Source organism: Manis pentadactyla, chromosome 14, assembly GCF_030020395.1.
Source record: "Manis pentadactyla isolate mManPen7 chromosome 14, mManPen7.hap1, whole genome shotgun sequence".
NCBI classification, from domain to species: domain Eukaryota; kingdom Metazoa; phylum Chordata; class Mammalia; order Pholidota; family Manidae; genus Manis; species Manis pentadactyla.
The window spans coordinates 14276815-14302138 of record NC_080032.1 but is presented as its reverse complement, the minus strand read 5'-3'; the positions used below and the strand labels follow the sequence as shown (position 1 = coordinate 14302138).

The window sequence follows — 25324 nt, the reverse complement described above, 5'->3', positions numbered from 1 at the left end:
TGGCCCAGTGGCTACTATCTGGACTCACTCAGCTGGGTGGTCTACCTTTTCCCAGAGAAGCCAAAGGGTGAGTTGCATGATTCCTGAAAGCCAGTTTTTGTTCCCATGGAGGTGTTTCATCCTGGGGCTTGGAGCCACACTTCCTGTGGGCAAATCCCAGGTCTGCCACTTCCTAGCTGAGAGATCTTGGGCAGGTTGCCTAACCCCTCTGTGCCCTCATTTCCTTATCTGTAAAATGGGCAGAATAATAGACCCTAACTCATAGGGCTGTTGTGAAGGTTGAAGAAACAAATAAATGCAAAGCACTTAATGCAGAGCTTGGTGCTCAAAAATGTTTAGGTATTTTTAATGGAATGGAACTAACAATTAATGTAATGCCTCCTTGTTGTATAGACACAACTGCAGGTTCTCAGTGAATTCTCTTAAGAACCTTGTTAGGCCCACATTATCCTACTTTCCAGAAGAGGAAACTGAGGTTCAAAGTGGTCATCCAGCTTGTTCAGAGCCACACGAGTAGTACATGGCATAGCCTGCAACTGCTCTCTGAGCAGGGCTGTCACCTGGCCCCGAGGCTGAGGTGTGAAGTCCGTGAAGCAAGTGTATTTTATTTGCTCACTTTGATTCCCATCCTTGTATGACAGCAAGTCTCTCTGGGCCTTAGCTAGTTGAAACCAGGTTACTGATGTTGTAAACCCCTGGAAGGCGGAAGCCACATCTGAGACTTGGCTGTGTGAGACACGGCTGTGTGAGACAGTTTCTACAACTCGCTTCATCCTGAGAAATTGCCGGAGGTGTTTGTTCAAAGAAAAGATTCTTTGACATTTCTGTTGGAGTCAGATTCAGAAACGACTGGGTTGGGGCCTTGGAATAGGAATTTTTAAACTCTAGGACTAAGAATTCTTACGAGGCAGGTTTGGAACCCTTGCTGTTTGGAAGTAGAGAGCCCTCTGCCGTCCACAAAGAGGATGACAGTAAGAAAGAGGGAGCACTCCTGGGTGGATGTTGGCCCCTTCCTTTCTTTTCACTGGTGTTTTTCTGCCTCAGGTCTTTGTTTTACCTTGAGGGGCACACTATGTCCCCAGATCAGAGCTGGGCAAGGGCAAGGGGAGTAAATGGAAGGTCAAAGTTCTCCCTGCTCTTTCAGAGTTTACAGTCTAATTGGATTGATGAGACACCTTCAGGAAATCACAAGAAAGCTTCTCAGAAATAGGGGTTCCATCCAGCACATACTTCCTGGGCATGCTCTGTGCATGGGCTCCAGCAGTGTAGGATTAGTACCAACAAAGCCCAGACACCCAGGAATAGACATACCATGGTTCTTGATATTTGTGGTCCATAGCCAGGTGGGGATCCAGGGACGAACCCCTGAGAGGAGGGACAGAGCTGTGGGCACCATGACAGTCTGGGGAGCCTGGCTCATTCTGGAGGGGGGCTGAGAGGAGGTACCACCCAAATAAAAATAACTGTTTTTCTCTATTCTATATCTATGAAAATAAATATTCATGTTAAACTATTCCAATAACACAGAAAAGAACAAGCAAGAAAGTAATCATCATCTGAAATCCCACTATATAGAGCTAATACAGGTATACCTTTGGGCTTGCTGTGGTTTATGCTGACACACATTCACACACCAGATCAGTTCACTATACATGCTGTGATTTACTGAAGCTTCTTTTCTTTCTTTTCATATAAAGAGCTTTACTGAGATGTAATTCCTATACCATATAACTCACCCATTTAAAGTGTCAGTTCAGCAGTTTTAGTGTATTGCCAAACCTGTACAACCATCGCCACCACCTAATTTTTTCCAGTTTTATTGCTATACAATTTACACATAACATTGTGTCTAAAGTGTACAACAGAAAGACTTGATACATGTATACATTATGAAATGATGACCACAATCAGCTTAGTTAACATCTGTTACCTGACATAATTACAATTTTTTTCTCTCTTTTTTGGGGGGGCTTTTCTTCTTTATTTCTTTCTTCCTCTCCTGCTATTGTTTTTGTTTTTGTTTGTGTGCATATCTCCCCAACAAAGGTAACTGATGTTGACAGCTTGGAGTGCATCCTTCCACAGCTTTCTCAAACACTCATATACAAACATGTTTACTGTTGTTTTTCAGAGAATGGTATTCAGAGCCTCGGTTTCATTATCTGTAAAATGGGATAAAAGCCTCATGAGGCTGTTGGGATGTTAAATGAGAAAATGAATGAAAGTTGCATACATCAGCAACTGTCCAATGAAGGTTAAAGGGTAGTAGGGTTGGGAGGAAGAATAGTCCAAGTAGACTATTTTAATACAGGTGGGCCCTGAGGTGGGTTAACTGAATTCCACGAAAGTTCTGAGACTGGCTGGGAGAGGACCCCTCTTGTGCCGCCTGCTATGACCAAGGGGAAACCTTTGCCTTACCTGAACTTTGGCCTTGCAAATAGCTACTCCTCCAGTAGGAGAGAATGGTGAAGAAGCTCAGAGCTGCCATTTACTGAATATCTACCTTGTCCAAGACCATCTATTAGGTCTGCAGTTCCCAAACTGCGTGGAGGTCCTCAAGGATGCTACATAACATTTCAGAGGATTTTTTGAAAGGAACACAGCGACATCTGTCGGACACCTTGCAAACTACCGGCTCAAGGTAGTTTGGTGCTTGAATGTTCTTGACGTCGTGCTTTGTGAAGCTGGATTTATGGCAGTTTTGATAAAAAGCATCATGCAGAACTTATTAAAGCATCATGCAGAATTTATTGTGGAACAGGAAATAAGGGTGGTAATATCCAATCTAATTCCAAGGCTTGAACAGTTGGTAGAACCCAGAAAACTTACCTATACCATTAGTACATCCTTAAGATTATTTAAGAAGGAGCTAAATTATTATTTTTTCTTCCAATTTATGTGCATTTTTCAAGTGGCTACAAAGTCGTTAGGACAGAAACACTTAGTTGTTCTGACCTTCCTATCAACTAAACCTAAGTGTTGTTTTTTTTTTTGCTGGGGGATAGGGGGTGCCGTGAAAAAGCTACTGAAACACTAAGGGTACCTTGGACCAAGAACGTTTGGGATCTCTGTATTATGCCCTTTACAAAAAGTTGTCTTAAGCAACACTAGAGAGCCATACTTCTATTTTATAGAGTTGCTGAGAAAGACTAAGTCCCTTGGTTGAGGCACCCAGGCGGGGGGTTGGGGCTAGTGTGGGAGGACAGCATTCGAACTGGGTTCCGTGTCATTCTCAAGAAGGCAAATTGCTTCTCAATTCAGATTTGTTCCCTTGTGGGAATGGCAGACTGGGCCTAGAACCAGCCCTTCCTGTTTGTTTGTCATTCCTTAGTATCTGCAGACAAGCAGGGTCAGGTTGCGACAGTCCCTTCCCATTCTTCAGAGGGAGCTGTACTCAGGGGGCTCAGGGCAATAGTGTGGACTGGTTGCTGAAGGTGGGCCCTGGAGGCTCTCCCCCCACGTGCTGCCAGCTCCACCAACCATATCCACCTTCAGTGCAGGAATCACTGTCTCAGCCACTTGACTACCGGAGGACCCAGAAGTTATGAGTTCAAAAGTTGTACAAAAGGTCCAGGCCCCACCTTCTCCCACTGGTCCCCTCTTCTAGGTGAAAAGTCACCGAGGGGCAGCTGCAGGTAGCAAGCAGCCTCCTGGCAGGAATAACAAGCAGGGGAACCACGAAACCAAGAACGGACAGCACACAGCATTCTTTCTGCAGAGTGGGAATGATACTTCATAAAGTCATTGTGTGTATGATACATTACTAAAGCTTAGTGCAGAGCTAAGTATATATGGTGGATGTGCAATGCATTCTAGCCATTCATTCATTCAGCAATTATTAATGAGCACCTACTATGTATGTACCAGGCAATATTCTAGGCAGTGAACAAGACAGACAAAAGCCGTGCCCTCGGGAGCCTTACATTCAAGCAGAGGGAGACAGCCCATAAATAACGAACACAACATGTAAGTAAATTATAGAGCAGTGCTGTCCAATAGAAATATGTGAGCCACATAAAGTCATTTAAAATTTTATGGGAGTTCCATTACAAAAGTAAAAAGGCACAGGTGAGATTAATTTTTTTAATTAAAAAATTTTTTTAATTTTGTTTACAAATTGTTAAATTTCACCCAGTACATCCAAAATATCATTTTAACTAGAGGTATTAGCCTCATTCCTAGTGCTCAGTAGCCACATGTGGCTAGTGGTTACTGTATTGGGCAGCATAGCTGTCAAACGTGTTAGAACGTGCATGGAAACATGAAGACATAGTTCAGGGTAAGGGGGACTGGAACGCCAGGGATGGGAGTGGAGAGACTTAAAAGGTCAGCTGGAGCTGTTAGCGAGCTGCATTATCACTGTTGACCAGCCCCCTTTGATCTCTACTGGCTGGGCTGGCCTGGCCTGGGCTGGGCCTCCTGGCTGGCCAGAGGGTTTTCAGGCCAATGGCACCTTCCGTCCTCTATTGCCAGGCATGACCCTGCTTCTATGGGCCCCTGAGAGATGCAGACCCTCTGGAAATGCCCCAGTCTGGGGGGCAGCCTCTCAGCACCACCCTTCCTACTCCAGGAAATGCTGTGCACCTGTCGTTCCCCCCCATGGGTCAAACTGCAGGGATTTTGTTAAGGATCTGACTGGAAGAGGAAAGAGGTGGGTGGGGGAGTTTCAGGGACCAGTTCTTGCCCAGGACTGGGATTCAGGGGAGGTGAGTGAGGGTGGGAGCCTGTGTTTCTTTAAAGTTTTGATTTTCTTCATCACAGAGTTTTTGTTTTAATTAAAAAACATATATTTTATTGATTCACATGTTATAAAACTCACCCTTTTGATGTGTACAATTCAGTGATTTTTAGTATATTCAGAGTTGTGTAACCTAATCAATTCTAGAACATTTACATTATCCTCAAAAGAAGCCCCATACCCTGTGTTAAGCAGTCACTCCCTGTTCCCCCAAGCCCCAGTGCCTGGCAACCACTCACCTACTTTCTGTCTCTGTGGATTTGCCTCTTCTGGACATTTGCTGTAAATGGAATCATACAATAGGTGGCCTTTGTGTCTGGCTTCTTCACTCAGTATCACGTCTTCAGGGGCCACCCATGTTGTAGCACATGTCAGTACTTCATTCCTTTTTACAGCTGAATAATGTACCATTTCATGGATACACCATATTTTATTTACCCATTCATCCGTTGATGGGTATTTATATGTTTTCCATTTTTTGGTTATTGTGAATAATGCCGCTATGAACACTCACATGTAAATTTTCATGTGGACACAATGTTGATTCTTTTGGGTTTTGCATTAATTTTGATGTTTTAATATATTGCATACAAATACCATTTTTCTTGATTACAGAGTTTTGGCACCCCCTTAAAATTTGCACCTAGGTCAAATGCCTGACTGGCCTCACCCTGTTCCCACCAGCAAGTCTTGGCCCTGGCTAGCTGTGTGACGGCGGGCAAGCTGCTTACCCTCGGAGCCTCAGTTTCCCTTTCTGTGAAATGGGGATATTCCCCAGACCTACTGACAGCTGTTAGGGAAACAATGTGGTAACATCCAGAACAGCATACAGTAGACTTAAGTCAACATGTTGTTTCTATGGGGAGGCCTGGTGTTGGGTGTTGGGTCCCAAAATGGATGTCACCGAGCCCTGCCCTTGAGAATTGTGCACCCACCTCCCTAGAACTCCCCTGTGCTTCTGTTTCTAAGCTCTTCTGCCTCTGCCTGACCCTCTTCAAGGTCCCTGGGGGTGGAACCCAACGCTGCTCATGCAAAGGCCTCCTAGGCTCCCAGCACCTTCCACCCCAGCTGCCCTGGGCCCCCCACTGCTGCCTCCCCCACCCTCTGTGTGGCTCACTCCCATTGAAGGCTGTGGCTCCCTGTCCCTCTGCGCTGCCATGAGGCCTGCGCTTTGCAGGGCTGAAGTCCAAAGTTCAGTCCCTTTGCTAAGCACACGGATAAATATGAACCTTGGAGAATTTCCCCAGCTCCAATGTAAACAGAGCGGGCAGGGGCCCTGATTCAGTGGCCGCTGGGGCCAGGGTTGGGGGTTGGGGGTGCCCATAGGGCTTGGCTAGTGGGGTTTGGGGGAGCAGTGGGTGCAAGGGGCCTGATTTGTGCCCGCCTGCTGGCCAGCTGGCAAGTAGACAGCCCACGCGGCAGGGGAGGTGGCCAATTTTGTGGCCACGGGCCGCGTGGCCCACTGATACTGGAGCCATGGTTTCTAAACTGAGCCAGCTGCAGACGGAGCTCCTGGCGGCCCTGCTCGAGTCGGGCCTGAGCAAAGAGGCGCTGATCCAGGCCTTGGGTGAGCCGGGGCCCTACCTGCTGGCTGGAGATGGCCCCCTGGACAAGGGGGAGTCCTGTGGCAGCGGTCGAGGGGAGCTGGCCGAGCTGCCCAATGGGCTTGGGGAGACGAGGTGCTCGGAGGACGAGACCGACGACGATGGGGAAGACTTCACGCCGCCCATCCTCAAAGAGCTCGAGAACCTCAGCCCTGAGGAGGCAGCCCACCAGAAAGCCGTGGTGGAGAGCCTGCTGCAGTAAGGACCCCTTGTCTGTCCCCAGCTCCCAGGAAGCCCAAAGGGGCACACCCTTAACTCCTGATGAGCCTTCTTCTGAGGCCAGAGTCCCATGAGCTGTGGCCTTTAGCCCGGCTGTCGGGAAGAGGGCCAGGTCCCACAAGAGCGCAGGGGGGTCCTTGCTCAGGAGCCTCCAGCCCCCGACCTGGCCTTCTGCAGAGTCCTGAGTCCCCATGAGCCAAGGTGTTCAGCCCAGCGCTTGGGAAGTGGGGACATGGGCCAGGGGTGCTCCGAGATGGGGACAAAGTGGGAGAGTCACAAGTCAAGGGCCTGAAGAACCAGAGGCGGTGTGGATTGTCAGCGACCCTGACTATTTCTACTCCCCAAACCCAAACTTCCCTGATAAGCACTCAGATCACAGGCTCTGGGGCCGCAGAGCACTTTGGGGAGGGGGACCTGACTGGGGGGGTTTGGGGGTATCTCCTGACTGCCCAGGGACTCAAGCATTCATCCAGGAAAGCCCAGGTCTTTCTTACCTGAGGGAGATGTAGCCTTGGGGCGGGAGCTGCTCCCCTTTCCTGCTCAGCCTCAGGCCTTCCCGCCTTACCAGCAGGCGCCTTTGGAAACCTCCCCGTGGTGTACCCCCATGCATGGCTGGCTCCCCATATCCCAGAGAACTGGGTGGGTCTGAGCTGATGCCTCCCCTCTCCTCAGCAGAGTTGATCTGGTTACTAATTACCCATAGGCTTTATTATTTCTCTTTTGTTTTATAAATTTATAAACGGGCTAAAGGCTCTGATAAGGTCTGTGATCATTAACTTGTAGGGATGGTGGCCTGGGGAGGCCTGGGCCAACCAACTTCCCACCCAGTGGGGTCAGGGGTGGGGTGTGAGGAGGGCGGGGTGGGGGTTTGGGGGGTGTGGCTGGGGGCTGCAGGGACTGCCCCTTCCCCAATTCTCTGCAACCTTCAGCCTAACAGCCAGGTGCTATGTTGCCATTTCACATGTATAATTTTGGATAATGTTGAGATAAATCCTGGGAAGAAGCTCTGGATAACTGTTTCACAGATGAGGAAACAGGTCCAGAGAAAGGAAGTGGCTTGACCATGGCTGCCCAGCGGGGACTCCACACCCACTCTGTGTGGTGCTCTTACACACCATAACTAGGGGCAGGGGCTGGCTGGGGGTGGCTGGGGGCGTCTAAGGAAGAGTCCCAAAGACCCTCTCTAGGGGGCCATCTCTCTGTCCAAGGTCCTGATCCCATCTTGGGGTGGGGGAGGGCTGCTGGGTCCTCGCCTCAGGGAGCCCTCAGGGTCCGCCAGGCCTTGTGAGGGCCTGGGCAGGGGGCAGGAGAGCAGCCAGGGCCCCTGACTTGGCAGGAGGAGGAGGGCAAAGGGCCCCTGCTGGGCTGCAGGGGAGGGGCAAAAAGTCAGGCATTGCCAGCTGGAGGGCAAAGGCAACCCGGACAGGGTGGGGCCGGGCCAGAACTGCTCAGGGCCCCAGAAGGGACGGGGGGCTTTCAGGTGGGAGCGGGAGCCGGGGGTGCCAGGCGTCTTTCTTACCTGGCTGCGTGGGGCCTCTTGATCAGCAGCCCCTTGGCGGGGTGGTGGTGGTGGTGGACGCTTGATCCACAGCACTTGAGCGGGGAGCAGAGGTCACAGTGCTCCCTGGGGCACTTCTGGAAGCTGAGGGAAGAGGGGAGCCATGGGGGAAGAGAGGGGAATGGGGAGAATGGAGAGATGCGTGGAGAAGCCTAGCGGAGCAGAGGCGACGGAGGGCAGAGGGGCTCACACCCAACTGGGAGAAGGGTTTGGGGAGAGAGTGAGGCACCCCAAGCTGAAAGGAGGCTGAAGTGCTTCCCACCTGCCCGATTGGGTTTTCTTTAATGCTAACAGCATGCTATTTACTTTCCATTTAAATTTGAGATGTTGCTATAAATTATCAACCAGCTCCTTGTTCCTGTGGAGTTTATAACTAACTACCTGGGTTACTTATTGTTCAGGTAACAAAAGGGACCTGAAAACGCCCCGAGGAAAAGAAGGGGGGCCTCTAGCCTCAGGGTACAGGAAGGGGTCAGGTGGGGGACCCCTGATGAAGACCTGGTTAGGGAGGGAGGTTGAGGCTGGAAAGGATGGTGCAGGGGCAGGACTCCAGTGGAAGCCACGTCTCCAGAGAAGATGGTCTGGGAAGAGGCAGGCGTGGGCCCTGGGTCCCAGACTTCCCCCAGGGGCCCCTTGCCTGAGGCCACAGCAGGACCATGAGCTCTTCCCCCAGATCTCCATCCTTAGTTCACTGTGTGACCTTGGGCAAGGCTCATTGCCTCCTACCTCAGTTTTGCTACCTGGACAACAAATATAATTCCAGCTCCCTGCCCTGGTTCTTTGGCCTCTTTCTGAGGAACCTCTCTCCTCTTCTCACTTTCCTCCAGTCACACTGACTTTGTTGATTCCCACCTCAGGGCCTTTGCATGTGTTGCTCTTCTGCCTGGAACCCTCTTTCCAGATCTTCCCATGGCTGGTTACTTCTCCTCCTTTTGCTCAAATGGCACCTCCCCGACTGCCCCCATCTAAAGGTAGGCCCCTCCACAGTCACTCACTCTCCCACTACCTTCCGTAACTTTCTCCTATCCCTTGTCATTACTTATGATTATCTTATTTGTCTGTCTGTTGGTTTCTATCTCCCATCATGAAAATAGAAGCTCTGCAAGGGCAGGGCCTGTGTGGCCTTGTTTGCTACTCATACCCTAATATCCAGCCCAGTGGCTGAGAGACAGCATGAATGAGTGAGTGACTAGGATTCTCTGAGGCTCTGGGGACATCTGCTGTTGTGGCCAGGGGAGGAGACTACTTGTACTGAGAACACCTTCCTGGGTGTCCTCCTAGTTCTTCCCTGCCCCTGAGCAGCTCGAACCTCAACCCTGAGGGTCTGTGATCCTCCCCGTTGGGCAGCACTGGGGCATGAGACCCAGAGAGACAGTGGCAGAAGCAGGACAATCTAACTGAGGCCAGCCTGACTGGGTTTAAACCCCAGCTCTGCCCCACTCTCACTTGGGCAGGTGATTGCTCCTCTCTGAGCCCATTGCCTGTGCAAGGCAGAGATGATAACAACCCACAGGGTTAAATGCATGTAAGTGCAATAAATGGTTGCTATTATTACCAGTCCCATTTTAAAGACAAGCAAACTAAGGCTCAGAGAGGCAAAGTGACTTGCCCAAGGTAATGTTTACATAGTCAGGCCAGGACTTGGATGCAGGTCCTCCTAATCCCACCCTGCACAGCCCTTCTGAGGCTGCATGCCCTTCCTTGGTCCATTCATCTCCCTTTTTCTCCCTGTGAGACGTTCTTTGTTGGTACCTTCCCCATCGACCCACTTACACGGAGCGCTCTAGAGCTCACGAAGGGCTTGCAAATGCATGAGCTTGTCTTCTCCTGACAACCTATGAAACATTATTAGCCCCAGATCACAGATGAGGAAACTGAGGTACATGGCAGCTAAGCAACTTATTTTCCAAGGCCACCCAGATAGAATGACAGGGCAGGGATTCCAACTGAGATCCGAAGGCCCCACACTGAGAGCCCAGCTCCCCTTCAGATGAGTCGCCCAATAGGCTGGTCTCCCAGCTCCACCACCTTGGACCCACTGCAACCCCAGGGGCCAGCAAGCGAAAGGCCCAAAGCCTTGAATCTCAGATTGACTCCAGAACCGTAGGAGGTGGGAGGTGGGAGAGGTGGGCAGATCCACACCACTTCTGGACCCTCATCCTTCTGCTCGGGGCCTGGGTGTCCAGGACTGCACTGCTGGCCATGACAATGATGATGATGAAACAAATCACTCTACTTGCTGAGCACTTACTCTGTGCCAGGCTCTGTGTTAAGTGTCTCACCCCCATTTCAAGGTCATTCAGGTCTCCCAGTAGCCCTGGAAGGCAGGCACGGGTTTACCACTGTGTTACAGAGGAGCTGTGCGCATGCACACATCAGGAGCTAGGTCACAGTGGTGGGATTTGAGCCCAGGTTAGTTTGACTCTTCAACCCGTTAGAATGAAAATAGGAGATATCTGGAGATCCAGCCTCTTAATTCTGAGTTGGGGGAAACTGTCCTAAAAAGAAGTTCTTGGAGACTGAGTGTGTGTGTGTGTGAGAGGGACAGAGAGACAGAGACAGGAGAGAGAGAGCCAAGGACAGAGAGACGTGGAATCACATGGACAGTGACAGATAGTCTTTAGTTTGTGCCTGGTGAAGCCCTGTGAAAAGAAGACTGAGCTCATTCTTTCTGGGGAAGAGAGAAGGGAGGGAGGGAGGCTTACTCGGGAGGCTGATGATTGCACTCGGGGGAGGAGGGAGGCAGCCCAGCCCCAGAATCAGATAAACATGTTTGCCACGAAGCACAAGGCTGGACTTTGTCCTGCCCTTCCTTCCTAGCTGTGCCTGGCACCCAGGGAGCAGGTGAGGTAGAGAAGAGAGGATCCCAGGAGCCCCTGAAAGCAGAAGAGAGGAGTTCAGGGAGAGGCCTGGGGGGTGTGGGCAAAGCAACATGTCCTGGAACCCCAGCTGGGTCACTTTTCTGAGCCTCAACTTTTCACCTGGGAAATGGGCATATGAATAGTACCTATTTCCTAGGGTTATTGTAAGATTTAAATGACCAGCCTTTAGAGGCCTGACTCATAAGAAACAGTCAAGTAACACTAAATCACCCAGCTATCAGATTTACAAAAATGGGACATGGCCGTACTGCCTGCTGACAGATTGAAATTGATCTGTTCCCACGGGTTCCTCCATGCCAGTACGGGAATACGCTGATAAAGAAGGAGGAAGTCACAGGGCCAAAGCTCCTGGAAGGCTCCGTGCCCTTGCAGAAAAGGGCACTGTCCAGGGGGCAGGCAAGGACGGTCCTACGTGAAGGAGAGAAGTACTAGGGGAGGAAGCAGTGGGCGGTGGGCTTCAGAGCGCTGGGGGGTTATTTTGCTTTTCATTTTGTACAGTTCAGTTTTAAGTATAAATATGCATATATAGCAGATCATATAACATCATAATGCTGTACATAATTTTAAAAGTACAAGAAGAGAACACTGTCCTTCCTTGTCCTCCTGTCCGCAGCACCCCACGCCCACCTTGAGGCAATCGGTGTCGCCCTTCCGTTATCACACGCGAACAGAAGCCAATAAGTAGAAATATTCTTTTATGCCACTTTTAGCTCAGCAACCCTGCCAGATAACTCCTCTGGGCGCACACAGAGCTTCTTCACAGGACTTCTACGGTTCAGTCAACCCAAACACCACAGTTTAGTTATTCAGGGCCCGTTTGCTGGACACTTAGGCTGTTTCCAGTCGTTTGCTGTGGCAAGCAACATGTCCACGAGTCTCTGTCCCCGTGTTCATGTGTCTGTGGCGCTGTGTCCAGGCATGAGGCCCACACCTCTCTGCCCCTGAATCCAAGCGCAGGTCCCGGGCTCCTTGCTGCTTTTGCCCATGATCCCCACCCCTACGGCCGACAGGGCTCCTAGCCCCCAGGACCTCCAGCCCCTCCCACACCCCTGCTGAGCAGCGGTGTCCTTCCCCTCCTCCCAGGGAGGACCCGTGGCGCGTGGCGAAGATGGTCAAGTCCTACCTGCAGCAGCACAATATCCCGCAGCGGGAGGTGGTCGACACCACCGGCCTCAACCAGTCCCACCTGTCCCAGCACCTCAACAAGGGCACCCCCATGAAGACACAGAAGCGAGCCGCCCTGTACACCTGGTACGTCCGCAAGCAGCGAGAGGTGGCCCAGCGTAAGTAATGACCGCAGCCCCGTCTTCCCTGGCAGGGCCCGGGATTCTCTGCCGCTTGAGGGTGGGAGCTGCAAGCTTCGACACCCCATTACTCGGACTGGCAGACAGAAGGGAAGTCAGCAGATTCAACCAGCATTTATTACTTATTCTGTGCAAGGCCCTCTGGAGCAGGAGAGGAGGGTTGGTCCTGGGCTCCAAGATGGATAAGTTGGTTCCTGCCTTCTAAGAACTTCTGTGTAGAGGGGAAGCAGGAGACTAGATCATTATGATACAGTGAGTCATGTATTATAATGTGATAACAACAATAATTGTATTTATGGAGCACTCACTGTGTGCCAGATGCCAGGCCCAGTGCAGAGGACTACATAAATTATTTCAAAGTATTAAGCTGAAGGAGGAGAGAATAACCTATTCTTCCTCGGGGAGGCAGGGTATCTGGAAGGATCACAGTAGAAGTATGACCTTTTATGTAAGTCTTAAAGTGTGAGGGGAATTTCGATCCAAGGAGATGCAGGGAAGGGTGTTTCAGATGGAAGGAACAGCATTAGTAAAGGCTCAGAGGCAAGGTACATGCTCTGCGAATCCTCCATAGCAAACCCTGGAAGACCCAGGTATACTGTTATTTAGGGAGTGGTGGGCTTCCTTAGGCCTCACACACCACAAAATCTCATACTTTTGAGTCTTTCTATATGTAAAAAAAATTGGGGGGGGGTTAATTAATTTTATTAATTAGTCAGTTTTTTAAAAAGGCAATACACACTTGATTTAGAAAAGTAGGAGAAAATAGAGTTTACAGTAAAAATGAGGTGTCTTTCTCCTAAAGCAGCCATTGGAATTCTCAGTCTCATTCTCATATGTATCCTGCCAGAGATATCTTATGCATATGCCAGCACTATATAACAAATGTATTTTCCTCTGCTCTCTAAAGGGCTGCTAGTTATTCTATTATTTGGAGGTACAGTTATTTAACTGGCCACCTACCAAAGGACTTTTAGGGTTTTTCCAATCTTCCATTATAACCAATTTTTTCCAAGAACATCCTTTGTGTTTGTTTGTGCTCATATGTGAGTGTGTCTGTAGGAGAAGTTCCTAGAGGTGGGATGCTGGGTCACAGAGTAAGTACTTTAAAATCTTTGAGAGATATTCCCATAGTTTCTTACAAAGACATGGTGACAGTTTACACTCCCACTAATAGTAAAAGTCACTACTGAAAAACAAATCTACACAGCAGACATCTCTAATCCTTATTCTACCTCTAGTCCTCACTCCAGTTATTGAGATATTCACTCCCTATTGTACTATGGAACATGCTCAGAAAAAAGTGTACATTTTGTACTGACTTATTTTGAAAAATTTGTTAGAACGAGGTTTAGCTTCTGAGAGGATTGTCTTTCCCCCAAACCATCACTGGAAGAAATTTTACAGTATTAAATAAATGCCTATGTTTTGTTGAAAGAACTGTTAGAAATGTAATCAAGGATTTCAGCCTAGAGCTGGGACTAAAGAAGCAAACTGTGACCCAAATAGAGCTTCCCCAGAGAATGTTTTAACTTTAAAGGAGACACTGGAGAATTTCAGATGCACAGCATGCAAGATAGGACTGAAGTATTAGGACTTTTTGGGTAACACAGGACAGAACCCCAACTCAAACTGATATAAGCTAAAAAGGGATTTATTGGCTCATGAATGTGAGGAGTGCACAGCTGCTTCAGGCATGGCTGGATCCAGGATCTCTTGGCTCCTGTTTTCTTCTATGTTGGCCTCATTCTCAGCTAAGCTCTGTTCAGACAGCAAAGATAGCCCCTGGGCTCTCTGGACTGCCAATTGTACCAGCTTAGCTGCCTCAGAAGGAAAAAAGCATCTCTTCAGCCTTTTCCAATGGAATGACTTAAAAATATATATATAAAATCCTAAATAAAGTCTAACATATGAAAAGTACACAAATGAAATTTCACAAAGTGAACACACCAATGTAACTACCAATCAGGTAAAATATAGTCCATTATCAGCTCCCCAGAAACTCCCCTCATCCCAGCAAGAATAATCACTATCCTGACTTCTAGGACTGTAGGGCAATTATGGTTGTTTCTCAAATTTATATAAATTGAATCATACAGTGCCTTCTTTCATTTAACATTTAGTTGTGGGATTCATCTGTGTGGTTCCATGTTGTGGACTGGCCTTTCTCATTGCTGAGTATGAATTTTCCATCATGCAAATGCAATGTACTTATTCTTTCTCTTTTGATGGACATTTGGATTGCTTCTGAGTTTTGCTATTGTGAACATTTACTATAAACTTTCTAACACATGTCTTTTGCTAATTGTGTACATACATTTCTGTTGGGTGTGGAATTGCTGAATCAAATAGTATACATAAATTCAACAGCTGTCAATTTGCACTCCCACCAGCAGTGTTTGAGCATTCCAGGTGCTGCACATCTTTGCCAACCCTTGATAATGTCAATCCTTTTCATTTTAGCCATGATGGACATGTGGTGGTCGAACTGTGGTTTTAATTTTTATTTCCTTTGATGACTCTTTAGGTTGAGTCCCTTTTCATACAGTTATTGGACATTTGGAGATCCCTTTTAAGAGCTACTTACTCAAGGAGATTACCCATTTTTCTTTCAGGTTGTCTGCTTTGTTCTTACTGATTTGTAGGAGTTTTAAAAACTATACCCTGACCAAAAGTCCTTTTTCAAATATTGGTACTGCAAATATATTCTCCTATACTGGGGTTTGCCTTATATGCTCTAAATCATATATTTTGATGAACAGGACGTCTTAATTTTTTTCTTTATGGTTAGCACTTTTTGTGTCCTGTTAAGAAATCTTTGTCTAACTCAAGGTCATGAACATATTCTATTCTATTTTATCCTAATAGTTTTATTTTGCTTTCCACATTTAGAACTGCAATCCAGCTGGAATGCATTTTTGTGTATGGGTGAGGTAGAGAGGCAGATACTTTCTTTTTACAAGTTGCTTTGGCCTTTATTGTTCCTCTCAGTTTATAGATGGAGCTACTGGTACCAGGATTCAATTTTTCTCCTGTGTAACTGACCACCCAACACCATTTATTGAAAGAACAGTGAACACACCAATAAGTCACAGTGGCCAAGGGGATATGATGTTTTTGTTGGCCAGAATGAGGTCACCCCATCTCAACCAGAGGGGCTGGAAAGGTGGGCCCTGCTGGAGAAGCAGAGTGCTGGTACTAAAGAAGCAAACTGTGGCCTTCCTGAAGGAAGAAATTGACACTATGCAGGCACAAGCAGGTATCTGTTAAGTGGAGTCCACACTTTATTCAGATTTCCTCAGTTTTTCCTAATACCCTTTTTCTGGCCAGGATCCCACAGTTGTGGACATATTACACTTAGCTGTCATGTATCCTTAGGTTCCTTTTGCTTGTGAGTTTCTTAGATTTTTCCTTGTTTTTGGTGGCCCTAGTGGTAATTTTTTAAAGCTAAAATATTTTAGTCTTTTGGTCCAAGTCATAGTGTCTTGTACTCCAGATATTGGTCTAGTCCCCTGCCAGGCAGAATGGCCAACTGAGAGTCAGTATGAGTGGGTACTCAAGCCACAGATGCTGAGATGGAATCTGAACCAGGTGGGTTTCTAGTGGCTTCTAGGATTCATTTTTGGTGGGTCTAATCCCATCTTTCCCCAAAGCACTGGTGCATGCTTCCGCCTCTTGGCACACAGATGGCGGCGTCACTCCTGTGGCTCTATCCTTGACTTAGAATCTTCCTGCCTCCCTTTTCATAAAAATGTCCTGGCACTTGTCTGTCCCATTCCCTTGGTGGCCTGCTCAGGGATAATCTAATATAGTGCCGTTAAAGTGGAACCAGCTGATTGGGCCTGACGGGGTGTCTTCTCTGTGGACTAACGCTTGCATTTCCCCAAGTCTGGAACGTTGAAAATAGCTTTGAACCTACTTAGGAGATATGGTTCAAGTTTCTGCTCTACTATGCTACCCTGGAAAGATATTTAACCTCCCTGAACCTCAGCTTCCTCATTTGTAAAATAGGATAGCAAATGCGTCAAATCTGAGCAAACGCTAATGCTTACCTGGAGCCTTCTATTGAGAAGGATTGTTAGATTTTATCTTGACTCAGTAGAAGAGTGTGCAGGGGTTGATTAGTGATGTCTGCCTTGGACAGGTTAATAGAGTGGTGGAATGTGCACTACTGTTTGTCATTATTGGACTAGATTTCTGAGTTCTAGCTGTAAGCTTCTCTGGCTCGGCACCCTGGGAATGAGAAAGAATCAGAAGTGTGGTCAGATGAACTGATTTGGGAAGGTGGGAGTAGCTGTCCCCCTGCTTATTGCTCTCTGTGCCTACAGAGTTCACCCATGCAGGGCAGGGTGGGCTGATCGAAGAGCCCACAGGCGATGAGCTGCCAACCAAGAAGGGGCGGAGGAACCGTTTTAAGTGGGGCCCAGCATCCCAGCAGATCCTGTTCCAGGCCTACGAGAGGCAGAAGAACCCCAGCAAGGAGGAGCGAGAGGCACTGGTGGAGGAATGCAATAGGTAGAGTGGCTGATGGGTTATTAGAGCTGGTTTGGTCTGGGCTGGGACAAGACTGGGGCAGGGTGGCTCTGGGTCCTGAAGGAGGCTCCCAGTTCTGAGAGGTCCCACGCTGGCCCAGGAGTATTCAACTTCTACTCTGTGTCTGAAACCTAGCTCCCTTCCTCACACCCACACACCTACCACCCACCCAAGCAACCCTTGAGTGGCCGCTCATCTCATCTATCCTCACTATGCCCCTATGGCTATTTTGCTCTCTGTATGAATGGAGGGTGAGAGGCTAAGTCACTGGCTCAAGGTCACACAGCAGAACTGGGATTGGAACCCAGATCTGTCAGCCTCACTCAGGTAGAACCTGCTTCTCAGAACTTAACCTTTAGCCCTGGAGACCCTGGCCTGGAGGCTCACAAGTGGCTGTTTTTGCAGGGCAGAGTGCATCCAGAGGGGGGTGTCACCATCACAAGCACAGGGACTGGGCTCCAACCTTGTCACAGAGGTGCGTGTCTACAACTGGTTTGCCAATCGGCGCAAGGAGGAAGCCTTTCGGCACAAGCTGGCCATGGACACATACAGTGGGCCACCACCGGGGCCAGGCCCAGGCCCTGCGCTGTCTGCTCACAGTTCTCCTGGTCTGCCCCCACCTGCCCTCTCCCCCAGTAAGGTCCATGGTGAGTGCTATCTGGGCAGGGGGATTGGGACGGTGGGTAGAGGGGACATGGAGGTAGGTGGGCAAGCTGGGGAGCACTGCCCCAGTGGCAGCAGCCACCCAAACCTCTTAGTGCTTCAGTTTGGTTCCCTATCACTCCACTCCACTCTGTTTACACTGCCTTATCCACTCCACGCTCCACTCCATGACCTGTCCACTCTGTTCCATCCAGTCCAACCTAACTTGGTTTGGGTTACTTCAATTCATTCACAGATCAAGTCAACTCAATTCATTTTAGTTCAATGCAATTCAGTTCAATTCTGTACAACTTATTATAACCCAACTTAGTTCATTTAAGTTTGGTATAGTTTAGTCCAATCCAATTTTCATTTAACCAATTCAGTCTAAACATAATTCAAGGAAATTCTGAATAGCTCAGCTCAATTCAATACAACTTGATTTGATTCAATTCAACTCAGTTCCATCATGCTCAACCTAGTTCAAGTTCAGTTCAACTAGATTCAGTTTCACTCAGCTAATTCTAGTTCATTCTATTCACTGCAGTTTAATTTCATTTGCTTCAATTCACTTTAGTTCAAATTTTTTTTATTACACACTTACTACCTGTCAGGTATAGCACTAGGCAGTGGGGACCATGGAGCTAATAAAATGCAGCCCTTGCTCCCAAGGAGTTGGAAGCAGCCAGCATAGGGCCTGGCAGGACAATATTTGAGTGAAGTTTGCTGGCTGCATAAAGCAAGCTGGCGTGAGTGGCCTAAGCAACCTGATGAGGTTTGGAGTGACAAAGGTCATGGAGGGCAAGAAAGTGGGGTGCTGAGACTGGATGCCACTCCCTTTCTAGGTGTGCGCTATGGGCAGCCTGCAACCAGTGAGGCGGTAGAAGTGTCCTCGAGCAGCAGTGGCCCCTTGGTGACAGTGTCTGCACCCTTGCACCAAGTTTCCCCCACGGGTCTGGAGCCCAGTCACAGCCTGCTCAGCACCGAAGCCAAGCTGGTGAGGAAGACCCTTCCAACCCCAACTTCCCTCGGCTTGGAGATTCTGGAATGGTCTCCAGAGAGATAGTATGGAGCCCCACCCTGACTTAGCTTGCTTTCTCCTCCAAGGTCTCGGCAACTGGAGGTCCCCTGCCTCCTGTCAGCACCCTGACAGCACTGCACAGCTTGGAACAGACATCCCCAGGCCTCAGCCAGCAACCCCAGAACCTCATCATGGCCTCCCTTCCTGGGGTCATGGCCATTGGGCCTGGTGAGCCTGCCTCCCTGGGCCCCACGTTCACCAACACAGGTGCCTCCACCCTGGTCATTGGTAAGCTTGTGGGTGAGGGAGGGAGCTCCTGGGTGGGGGGTCTTACAGGGCTCCCATAGAATCCAGGGGTTGGAAGAGCCCCGGGGACAGACTCACTCACTCACTCATTCATTCATATACATACATTTATAGAATGTCTACTCTGTGCCAGGCACTGTTACATCAGTGCTGCACAACTGAACCAAACGGACCAAAACCTCAGTGACCCAAGTGGGGAGGCAGACAATAAACTTTACACAGAAATTATATAGTATCTTAGAAGGTAAAACATTTGTGGGAAACTGACTAGTAGGGTAAGGGGGATCAAAGTTTTCCAGATGTTAGGTTTTTTTCTCTTAAAGCCTGGAAAGACTTTATTTGCCAGAACCATTATGCAGAGACTTAGTATATAAGAGAGGTGCTGGGAGAGAGGAAAGGAATTAAGCCACAGGGCCTTTGCACTGTGTGGAACCCAGGGCACCGGGGAGTCTAGTTTGACACATCTACCCATATAATGAACTAGAGTCTCAGAAAGAGGAGTGACTTGCCAGGACCATGTGATTGAAGGACAGGTCCTGGTCCAAGGGTGTTTCCTAAACCACCTGTCCCCCTCCTCTCACCCGTTCACTCTGGGAGGGAGAGACAGTGGCCCCAAGGGGTCAGGGCAGGGCTTGGGGGTGGAGGTGGTGGGAGGTCTGGCTGACCCTCATTCCTCCCACTCCAGGCTTGGCCTCCAGTCAGGCGCAGAGCGTGCCAGTCATCAACACCATGGGCAGCAGCCTGACCACCCTGCAGCCGGTCCAATTCTCTCAGCCGCTGCCCCCTTCCTACCAGCAGCCACTCATGTCCCCCATGCAGAGCCACGTGGGCCAGAGCCCCTTCATGGCTACCATGGCCCAGCTGCAGAGCCCACATGGTGAGCACCCCTGGCCCCTCACTGGGGGTTGGGAGAGGCCGGATGTGAGACCCCAGAAAGGGCAGCCTAGCAGCTGTCAGGGTCTTGCTGTGAGTCTGCTACAAGTGTGAGCGCTTCTCTGACTGGGGTAGGGTAGCGGGAGCTCACCTGAGAGTCTGTGGGCCACAGTACATTTCAGAGTGTGAATATGTATGGTCATGTGCATGCGTGTGTTTCCGTGAGTGGGTATGTGGGTGTTCATCTGTGTTTGCATGTGTACACTCACGTATGGGAGTGCAGGTCACGATCCTTTCTCTTAAGCCCTTGGGGCCACATGTACTTCAAAATTCACAACTTCTCACACTTTAGCAAGGTAGTGTGGTGGATATACCGTACGTTAGTCAACACTGCCAGCAGGGTTTGGGGCAACACCTTGCCATCAGGCAACAGGGAGCATTCCACAAAGTAGGTTAGACCAATATAATCTCACATTTGGTTCAGGTCAGATTTTGCCACCAAATGAGCTTTAGGTCTAGTTTTACAAAACCTGCTACTTTTTCAGAACTTTATGGAATTTGGAATAGGGGAGGAGGGACTGTAGACCTGTGGATCTGTGTATTTGGTTGAGGGCATGTATGTGTGTGTGTGTGAGTGGGTGTGGCCATGCATTATCTGAGACAATGTGAGACTATGTGGTTTATGTTTTTCTGCCGGTGTCTGTGTGAGATTTCGTGGGCTGGGCTGTGGGTGAAACTTCCGACTGTTTTGGAGAGGTGTCCTGCAGGTGGAGATGTGCTGCCCTCTGCCCTGCTTACCCCCTACCAGGGGCAGCCATCCTTTCCCTGGAGGCCTGTACTTAGTATAATAGCACCTGCACCTCCCATTACTTTTCCCACCTGCCAGGTGACAGGAGGAGCTGGCTTTGGGTTTCTGGCATCCCCAGACTGCTGTCCACCAGGCCAGGCTGAGCAGCCCCTGTAGTTGGAGAGAGGGTCCAACCCCGTATGTGAAGTTCCCCCAGTTTTGGAAATCAGTCCTCAGTCCTCAACCACTGCCCCACCAGGCCATTCACTAGGTCCCATGCTCTACTTTCCCTGGAGCACCCAGCTTGAGGCTCTCCTGGGAGAAGGCCCAGGGTGCCATGTCTGTGTTCCCCTTTCTCCTCCCTCGTGGTCAGCCCTTTACAGCCACAAGCCTGAGGTGGCCCAGTACACGCACACAGGCCTGCTGCCACAGACCATGCTCATCACCGACACTACCAACCTGAGCGCCCTCGCCAGCCTCACACCCACCAAACAGGTAAGGGCTGGCCCTGCCCTGGCCCTGTCCTTGTCCCTTTCCCAGAGCCCACCCCGCGGGCTCAGGAGGGGCTTCTATCCTGCCAGGTCTTCACCTCAGATACTGAGGCCTCCAGCGAGTCTGGACTTCATACGCCAGTGTCTCAGGCCACCACCATCCACATCCCCAACCAGGACCCTGCTGGCATCCAGCATCTGCAGCCTGCCCACCGGCTCAGTGCCAGCCCTACCGGTGAGTGGCCTTTCTCTGCCCCCTCCTCCCCTCAACTGGGGAGGAAGGTGTGTGCAGCAGGTGTTGGAGGGCACCTGTGCTCTCTGGAAGTGAGCCCAGAGGGGTGAGGAACCACAGGGAGATGGGCCTACCCAGTAGGAACAGCTCAGTGACTCCGCTGGAAAAGATGCCGCAATTGGAAGAGGAGTAGAGGGTACTAGTGAGGAGCAACCTGAGCTGGCTATGGGCCGGAAGCGGCTGATGGATGGGTTGGTTTGACTCAGGGTTTAGCATTCTTTGAATTCACTGCCAGCACTTAAAAATCAGAGGCTTCCAAAGACCCATTCACTTTCCTCCCCTGATGGCCTGAATCTGCACCCTGCAATGTCAGCATGAAGGCTGGGCCCTCTGGAGTCAGGCTGCTGGGCTTTGAGGCCTAAGGTGGCCACTTGCTCAGTGTGTGACTCTGGGCAAGTTGTTCCCACTCTGTGAGCCTCAGGGTTCTCCACGCAACCCTAGGGGCTGCAGTGACAGCTGAGGGCTCCGTGGTCAAGGCTCCACACTTCACCGGTGAGGTGCGGCATCACCCGCACTGTACAGATGAGAAAGGGGATGCCCAAGGTGAAGGACTTGTCCTTGATTTTGATGGCTGCTAGGTGGCTGGGCCAGGACTTGAATCCAGGTCCAAGCTCAAAGCCCATTGTCTTAACCATCCAAATCAGTGAGGGTTCCCTGAAACGGAACCAGTAGGGGTAGACAGGGAGCTGGCTCCTGCGATGGTGAGGCTGGCGGGTTTGAAAGCTGCAGGGCAGCCAGCAGGCTGGGGGCGGAGGCTGGAGTTGATGCTGCGGTCTCGAGGCAGAGCTCCTTCTTCTCCAAGACACTTCAGCTTTTGCTCTTCAGGCCTTCAACTGATTGGCTCACCCACATTATCAAGGGAAATCGCCTTAAAGTCAATTGATTACAGGTGTTAACCACATCTACAAAATACCTTCACAGCAATGTTTAGGGTGCAGTTCAATGACAGGGTATGGCAGCCTAGCCCAGGTGGCGCACCCAGCTAACACCATGCCATCTCGCCAGAGCTTCTGTAATGTTCCCACTAAAATGCCCCAAGGAGGCCACTTCAAGGGTGTCCCAGAGTCAGGCTGGGGGTCAAGACCCAAGGGTAGAGGTTTGACTTTGGGGTTCTGGGTATCTGCTGTGATTCAGGTGGCAAGGCCTTACCTCCCCTGTCTCAAGTGCCCCCGGGGACAGGAGGGCAGGGAGGTCAGGGCGGGCTTGGCGGGCAGTCAGCAGCTCCGCTGGCCTCCGCAGTGCCTTCCAGCAGTTTGGTGGTGTACCAGAGCTCCGATTCCAACCACAACCACAGCCACCTGCTGCCACCCAACCACAGCGTCATCGAGACCTTCATCTCCACGCAGATGGCCTCTTCCTCCCAGTAACCTTGGCAACTGCCTCCCAGGGGCCAGGCCATGGAACCTGGATGTCTGCTTGGTGGGTGACGAGAACACCTGAGCCTGCAAGAGTTTTACTGCCATGGGGCTGCCGCCCTTGGAGAACCCCATCAGTCCCCACCTGGCTCTGCCAGCACCACAAAGGGAGGCATCTGAGCCCCAACCTGGGGAAGGTTGCTTCCATGCACAAGAGGGGCCTGTGCAGAACTAGGAAGCAAAGCCTGCTCCTGGCAGGACATAGGATGGAGTGTCCCTGCTGCTCAGGGTGAATCTTGTCACTTGGAACAGAAACGGACAGCCTTTGGACTCTGGTGCCCCAGCCTGGGCCCGTGGAGAGCCCTGGGACCCTGAAGGGTACTCTGGCAGCCACTTCTTAGGACACAAGCCTGTGTAGCTGTGACTTGCTGAGCTCTCAGAAAAGCCCTAGCTCAATGTGGCCTCATACAGTCACCTATGCCCTGACTAGGCCACTCTACACTGTCCCCCTTCCAGCTACTGACCCACATGTCACCCTCTCACATAGCATTCCCTGAGCGGCTACTCTGGGTCAGGGCCCGGGGGAAGCTCAAGCTAACAGCAAAGGCATGCAGAGCTTTCCAGCTTCCCTTATCCTGAGCCCTCCCTCTCCCTGGCCATGACCTAGTTTCCTTGGACTTTTGTTCCCCCAAGCATCACGCCTTCTGACGCCAGCCTGACATCTTGCCTCTACTGGAAAGCCCCTTGGTGGGGAAAGTTGTCCCTGCTCCTGCGGGAGCCTTGAGACTCTGCACCTGCTGCTAAACTGAGGCTGTGGGACAGCAGTACCTTTGGCCTCTGGGGCCCTGCAGACAATCCCCATTTCAGAGAAGCTGCCAAGCCCAAAAGGCAGCAAGGCCTGAGCCGCTGGCAGAACAGAGGTGCTGAGGGGGAGGAGAGAGGTGAGAGCAAGGGAGAGGAGCCACCTGTGCAGACAGGACTGATGGCTGGAAGCTTAGGAGCCCACCTGGCTGAGGGAGGGGGAACGCTCCAGGGGGTCACAGCCGCCCTGAGAAGCCTGTGGCTCTGAGCACCATGGGGAAGGACAGGCAGCTGCGGACATCTAGGGTTCCCGTGACCTCATCTCCTTCTGGCTGCTGCAGGTAACCGCTCATGGACTGCCTCCATCCTGGGCCTGGGGAAGAGGCCGGGAGAACCAGCACCCCTTGCAGCTTGCAGCCAGCTAAGGGCAAGCCTGTATGTGTATTTAACTTTTAGTAAAGTAAATGAGGAACATATCACAGACTTCTTGCTTGTCCACACATTGCCCAGATGGGGCTGGGCAGGCAGAGGGAGGTGCAGGTGGGTCCATCACACGCACACTCTCACCCTGCCTGTCTTTCTCGCTCTGCTGAATGAAAGGCAGGGTGACGAAACCGGAAGTTCATCTTAACCTTGAGCTTCCACTCTTGCCTTAGAGCTAGCTTGCAGGAACACATCGCGGGATGTACGCAGGAGGATGTGACGCTTATTTAGGATGAATCAAAATTCAGCACTGACAGAAAGGGAGCACCCAAGTCACTGTTTCATTTTGGTTTTCTCGACAATTTATTTTTGATAATCTGGCTGGTGTAGACACATGATTGTGCATGGTATATTCACAAATGTGGAGAAAGAAAATTCTGGAAACTTAGAGGGAACACACAGACCTGGAGGGAGAAGTACAAAACTCTTTCTGGGCTTTGGCATCTCGGGGACCCCTTCCCTCGTTCTAAGTTTGTCTCCCACACAGGCTGAGGTGGAGGGGAAGGGAAAGGTCTCCCTTCACTTGCTCTTCTCAGACAATCCTGGGAAGATGAAGCTTTGCCACTTGGCCATCAGTCTTGAGTAACTGGAAGACTCCTTCTTCCTCAGGCCAAGGAATGTTCTGGTACCACAGGTCCGTCCAGCCCGCAGTGGGAGCACAGAAGGGCAGGTCTTGCTGAGGCTTCTTGCCCTACCACCACGTCTTTACCCAGACTGCTGGGCAAGCCCTAATCATGGGTAGAGTCTGGGCTTGGAAGTGCCTTGTCCCCAGTGGGTGCCTTGTGCTCAGGGCTAGTTGGCCCTGTGCCCACAGCTGGGGTCAGTTTGTAGGCACAGCTGCCGCCCTCTTGGCTGGTGGGGATAGGGAAACCTCACTGGCCTTTGTTTTTTTCTTCCTTTTCTTCTTTTTGGTTCCAAGTGACGCCGGGTCTCCGCGGAGCTCAGGTGACCCCTTTTCCTGCTTCCCCACTGTGATCCCGCTTGTGGTGGTGGTGGCAGTGGCCACATCAGCGCTGATCTCCTTCTTCGCTTTCTCTGTCGAGTTCCTTTTCTTCCTCTTTGCCTGTTTTCCCACTGTGACAGGGCCGTGGAGGGCGGACTCCTGGAGAAGGTCGGAGGCGGACACAGCTGCCTCCCGGCACCGCTGCCACTCCTCCTCACTGTCCTCACTGCTGCAAGGAGGAGGCGGTCTGGGTCAGCTGAGTTGGGAGGGAGCCCCAAGGCTGCCCTCTCCCCTGCCCTCAGTCTAAGCCACCAGAAAGAGGCCAGAAGGAGGCAGTTACAGAGCTCAGGCTTGGGAGTGGGACCAACCCAGGTTCCAACACCGGCTTCTCTGCTTCCCAGCTGGGTAACCTCATTAACTGACTTAACCTTCCTGACCCTCAGTCTCTTCATCTATAAAATGGGCATCTTAACCAAGTCTAGAACCCACAGGAAT

General features: G+C 50.5%; 2 protein-coding genes across 8 annotated transcripts in view; one reads left to right on the top strand and one right to left on the bottom strand.

Annotated features, from left to right (window-relative positions):
* Positions 1–1801: 1801 nt before the first annotated feature.
* C14H12orf43 (chromosome 14 C12orf43 homolog) overlaps positions 1802–25324 on the bottom strand; it is a 29881-nt gene continuing 6358 nt past the window's right edge. The window contains exons 6-9 of one of the 5 annotated variants that reach the window (XM_036929196.2): positions 8081–8203; positions 4978–5018; positions 3582–3712; positions 1802–2162 (exon numbers count right to left, since the gene is read on the bottom strand). In XM_036929196.2, coding sequence (XP_036785091.2) covers positions 2142–2162; positions 3582–3712; positions 4978–5018; positions 8081–8203 — 316 coding nt within the window. In that variant the 3' untranslated portion in view covers positions 1802–2141. The other 4 variants (XM_036929197.2, XM_057491244.1, XM_036929194.2 and 1 more) reach the window with 4 other exon arrangements.
* Positions 5026–24207, top strand: HNF1A (HNF1 homeobox A). 3 transcript variants are annotated; one of them, XM_036929191.2, is made up of 10 exons: positions 5026–6540; positions 12085–12284; positions 16631–16817; positions 17241–17482; positions 18323–18474; positions 18585–18726; positions 19490–19681; positions 20838–20959; positions 21046–21190; positions 22487–24207. In XM_036929191.2, exons 1-10 carry the CDS (start codon positions 6215–6217, stop codon positions 22612–22614), a joined length of 1836 nt encoding a protein of 611 aa, XP_036785086.1. In that variant the 5' UTR covers positions 5026–6214; the 3' UTR covers positions 22615–24207. The 3 variants fall into 3 exon arrangements, with proteins under 3 accessions (XP_036785086.1, XP_036785085.1, XP_036785087.1); XM_036929190.2 differs by having other exon boundaries at positions 18585–18786; XM_036929192.2 differs by lacking the exons at positions 5026–6540; positions 12085–12284 and adding an exon at positions 14895–15561 and having other exon boundaries at positions 18585–18786.

Bases quoted from the DNA above. Each gene is read 5' to 3' on its own strand.
- HNF1A (XM_036929190.2), top strand. From the start codon at position 6,215: ATGGTTTCTAAACTGAGCCAGCTGCAGACGGAGCTCCTGGCGGCCCTG. The intron at 17,483-18,322 runs GTGAGTGCTATC...CTCCCTTTCTAG, and splicing joins CTCCCCCAGTAAGGTCCATG to GTGTGCGCTATGGGCAGCCT. The intron at 19,682-20,837 runs GTGAGCACCCCT...CCTCGTGGTCAG, and splicing joins CCAGCTGCAGAGCCCACATG to CCCTTTACAGCCACAAGCCT.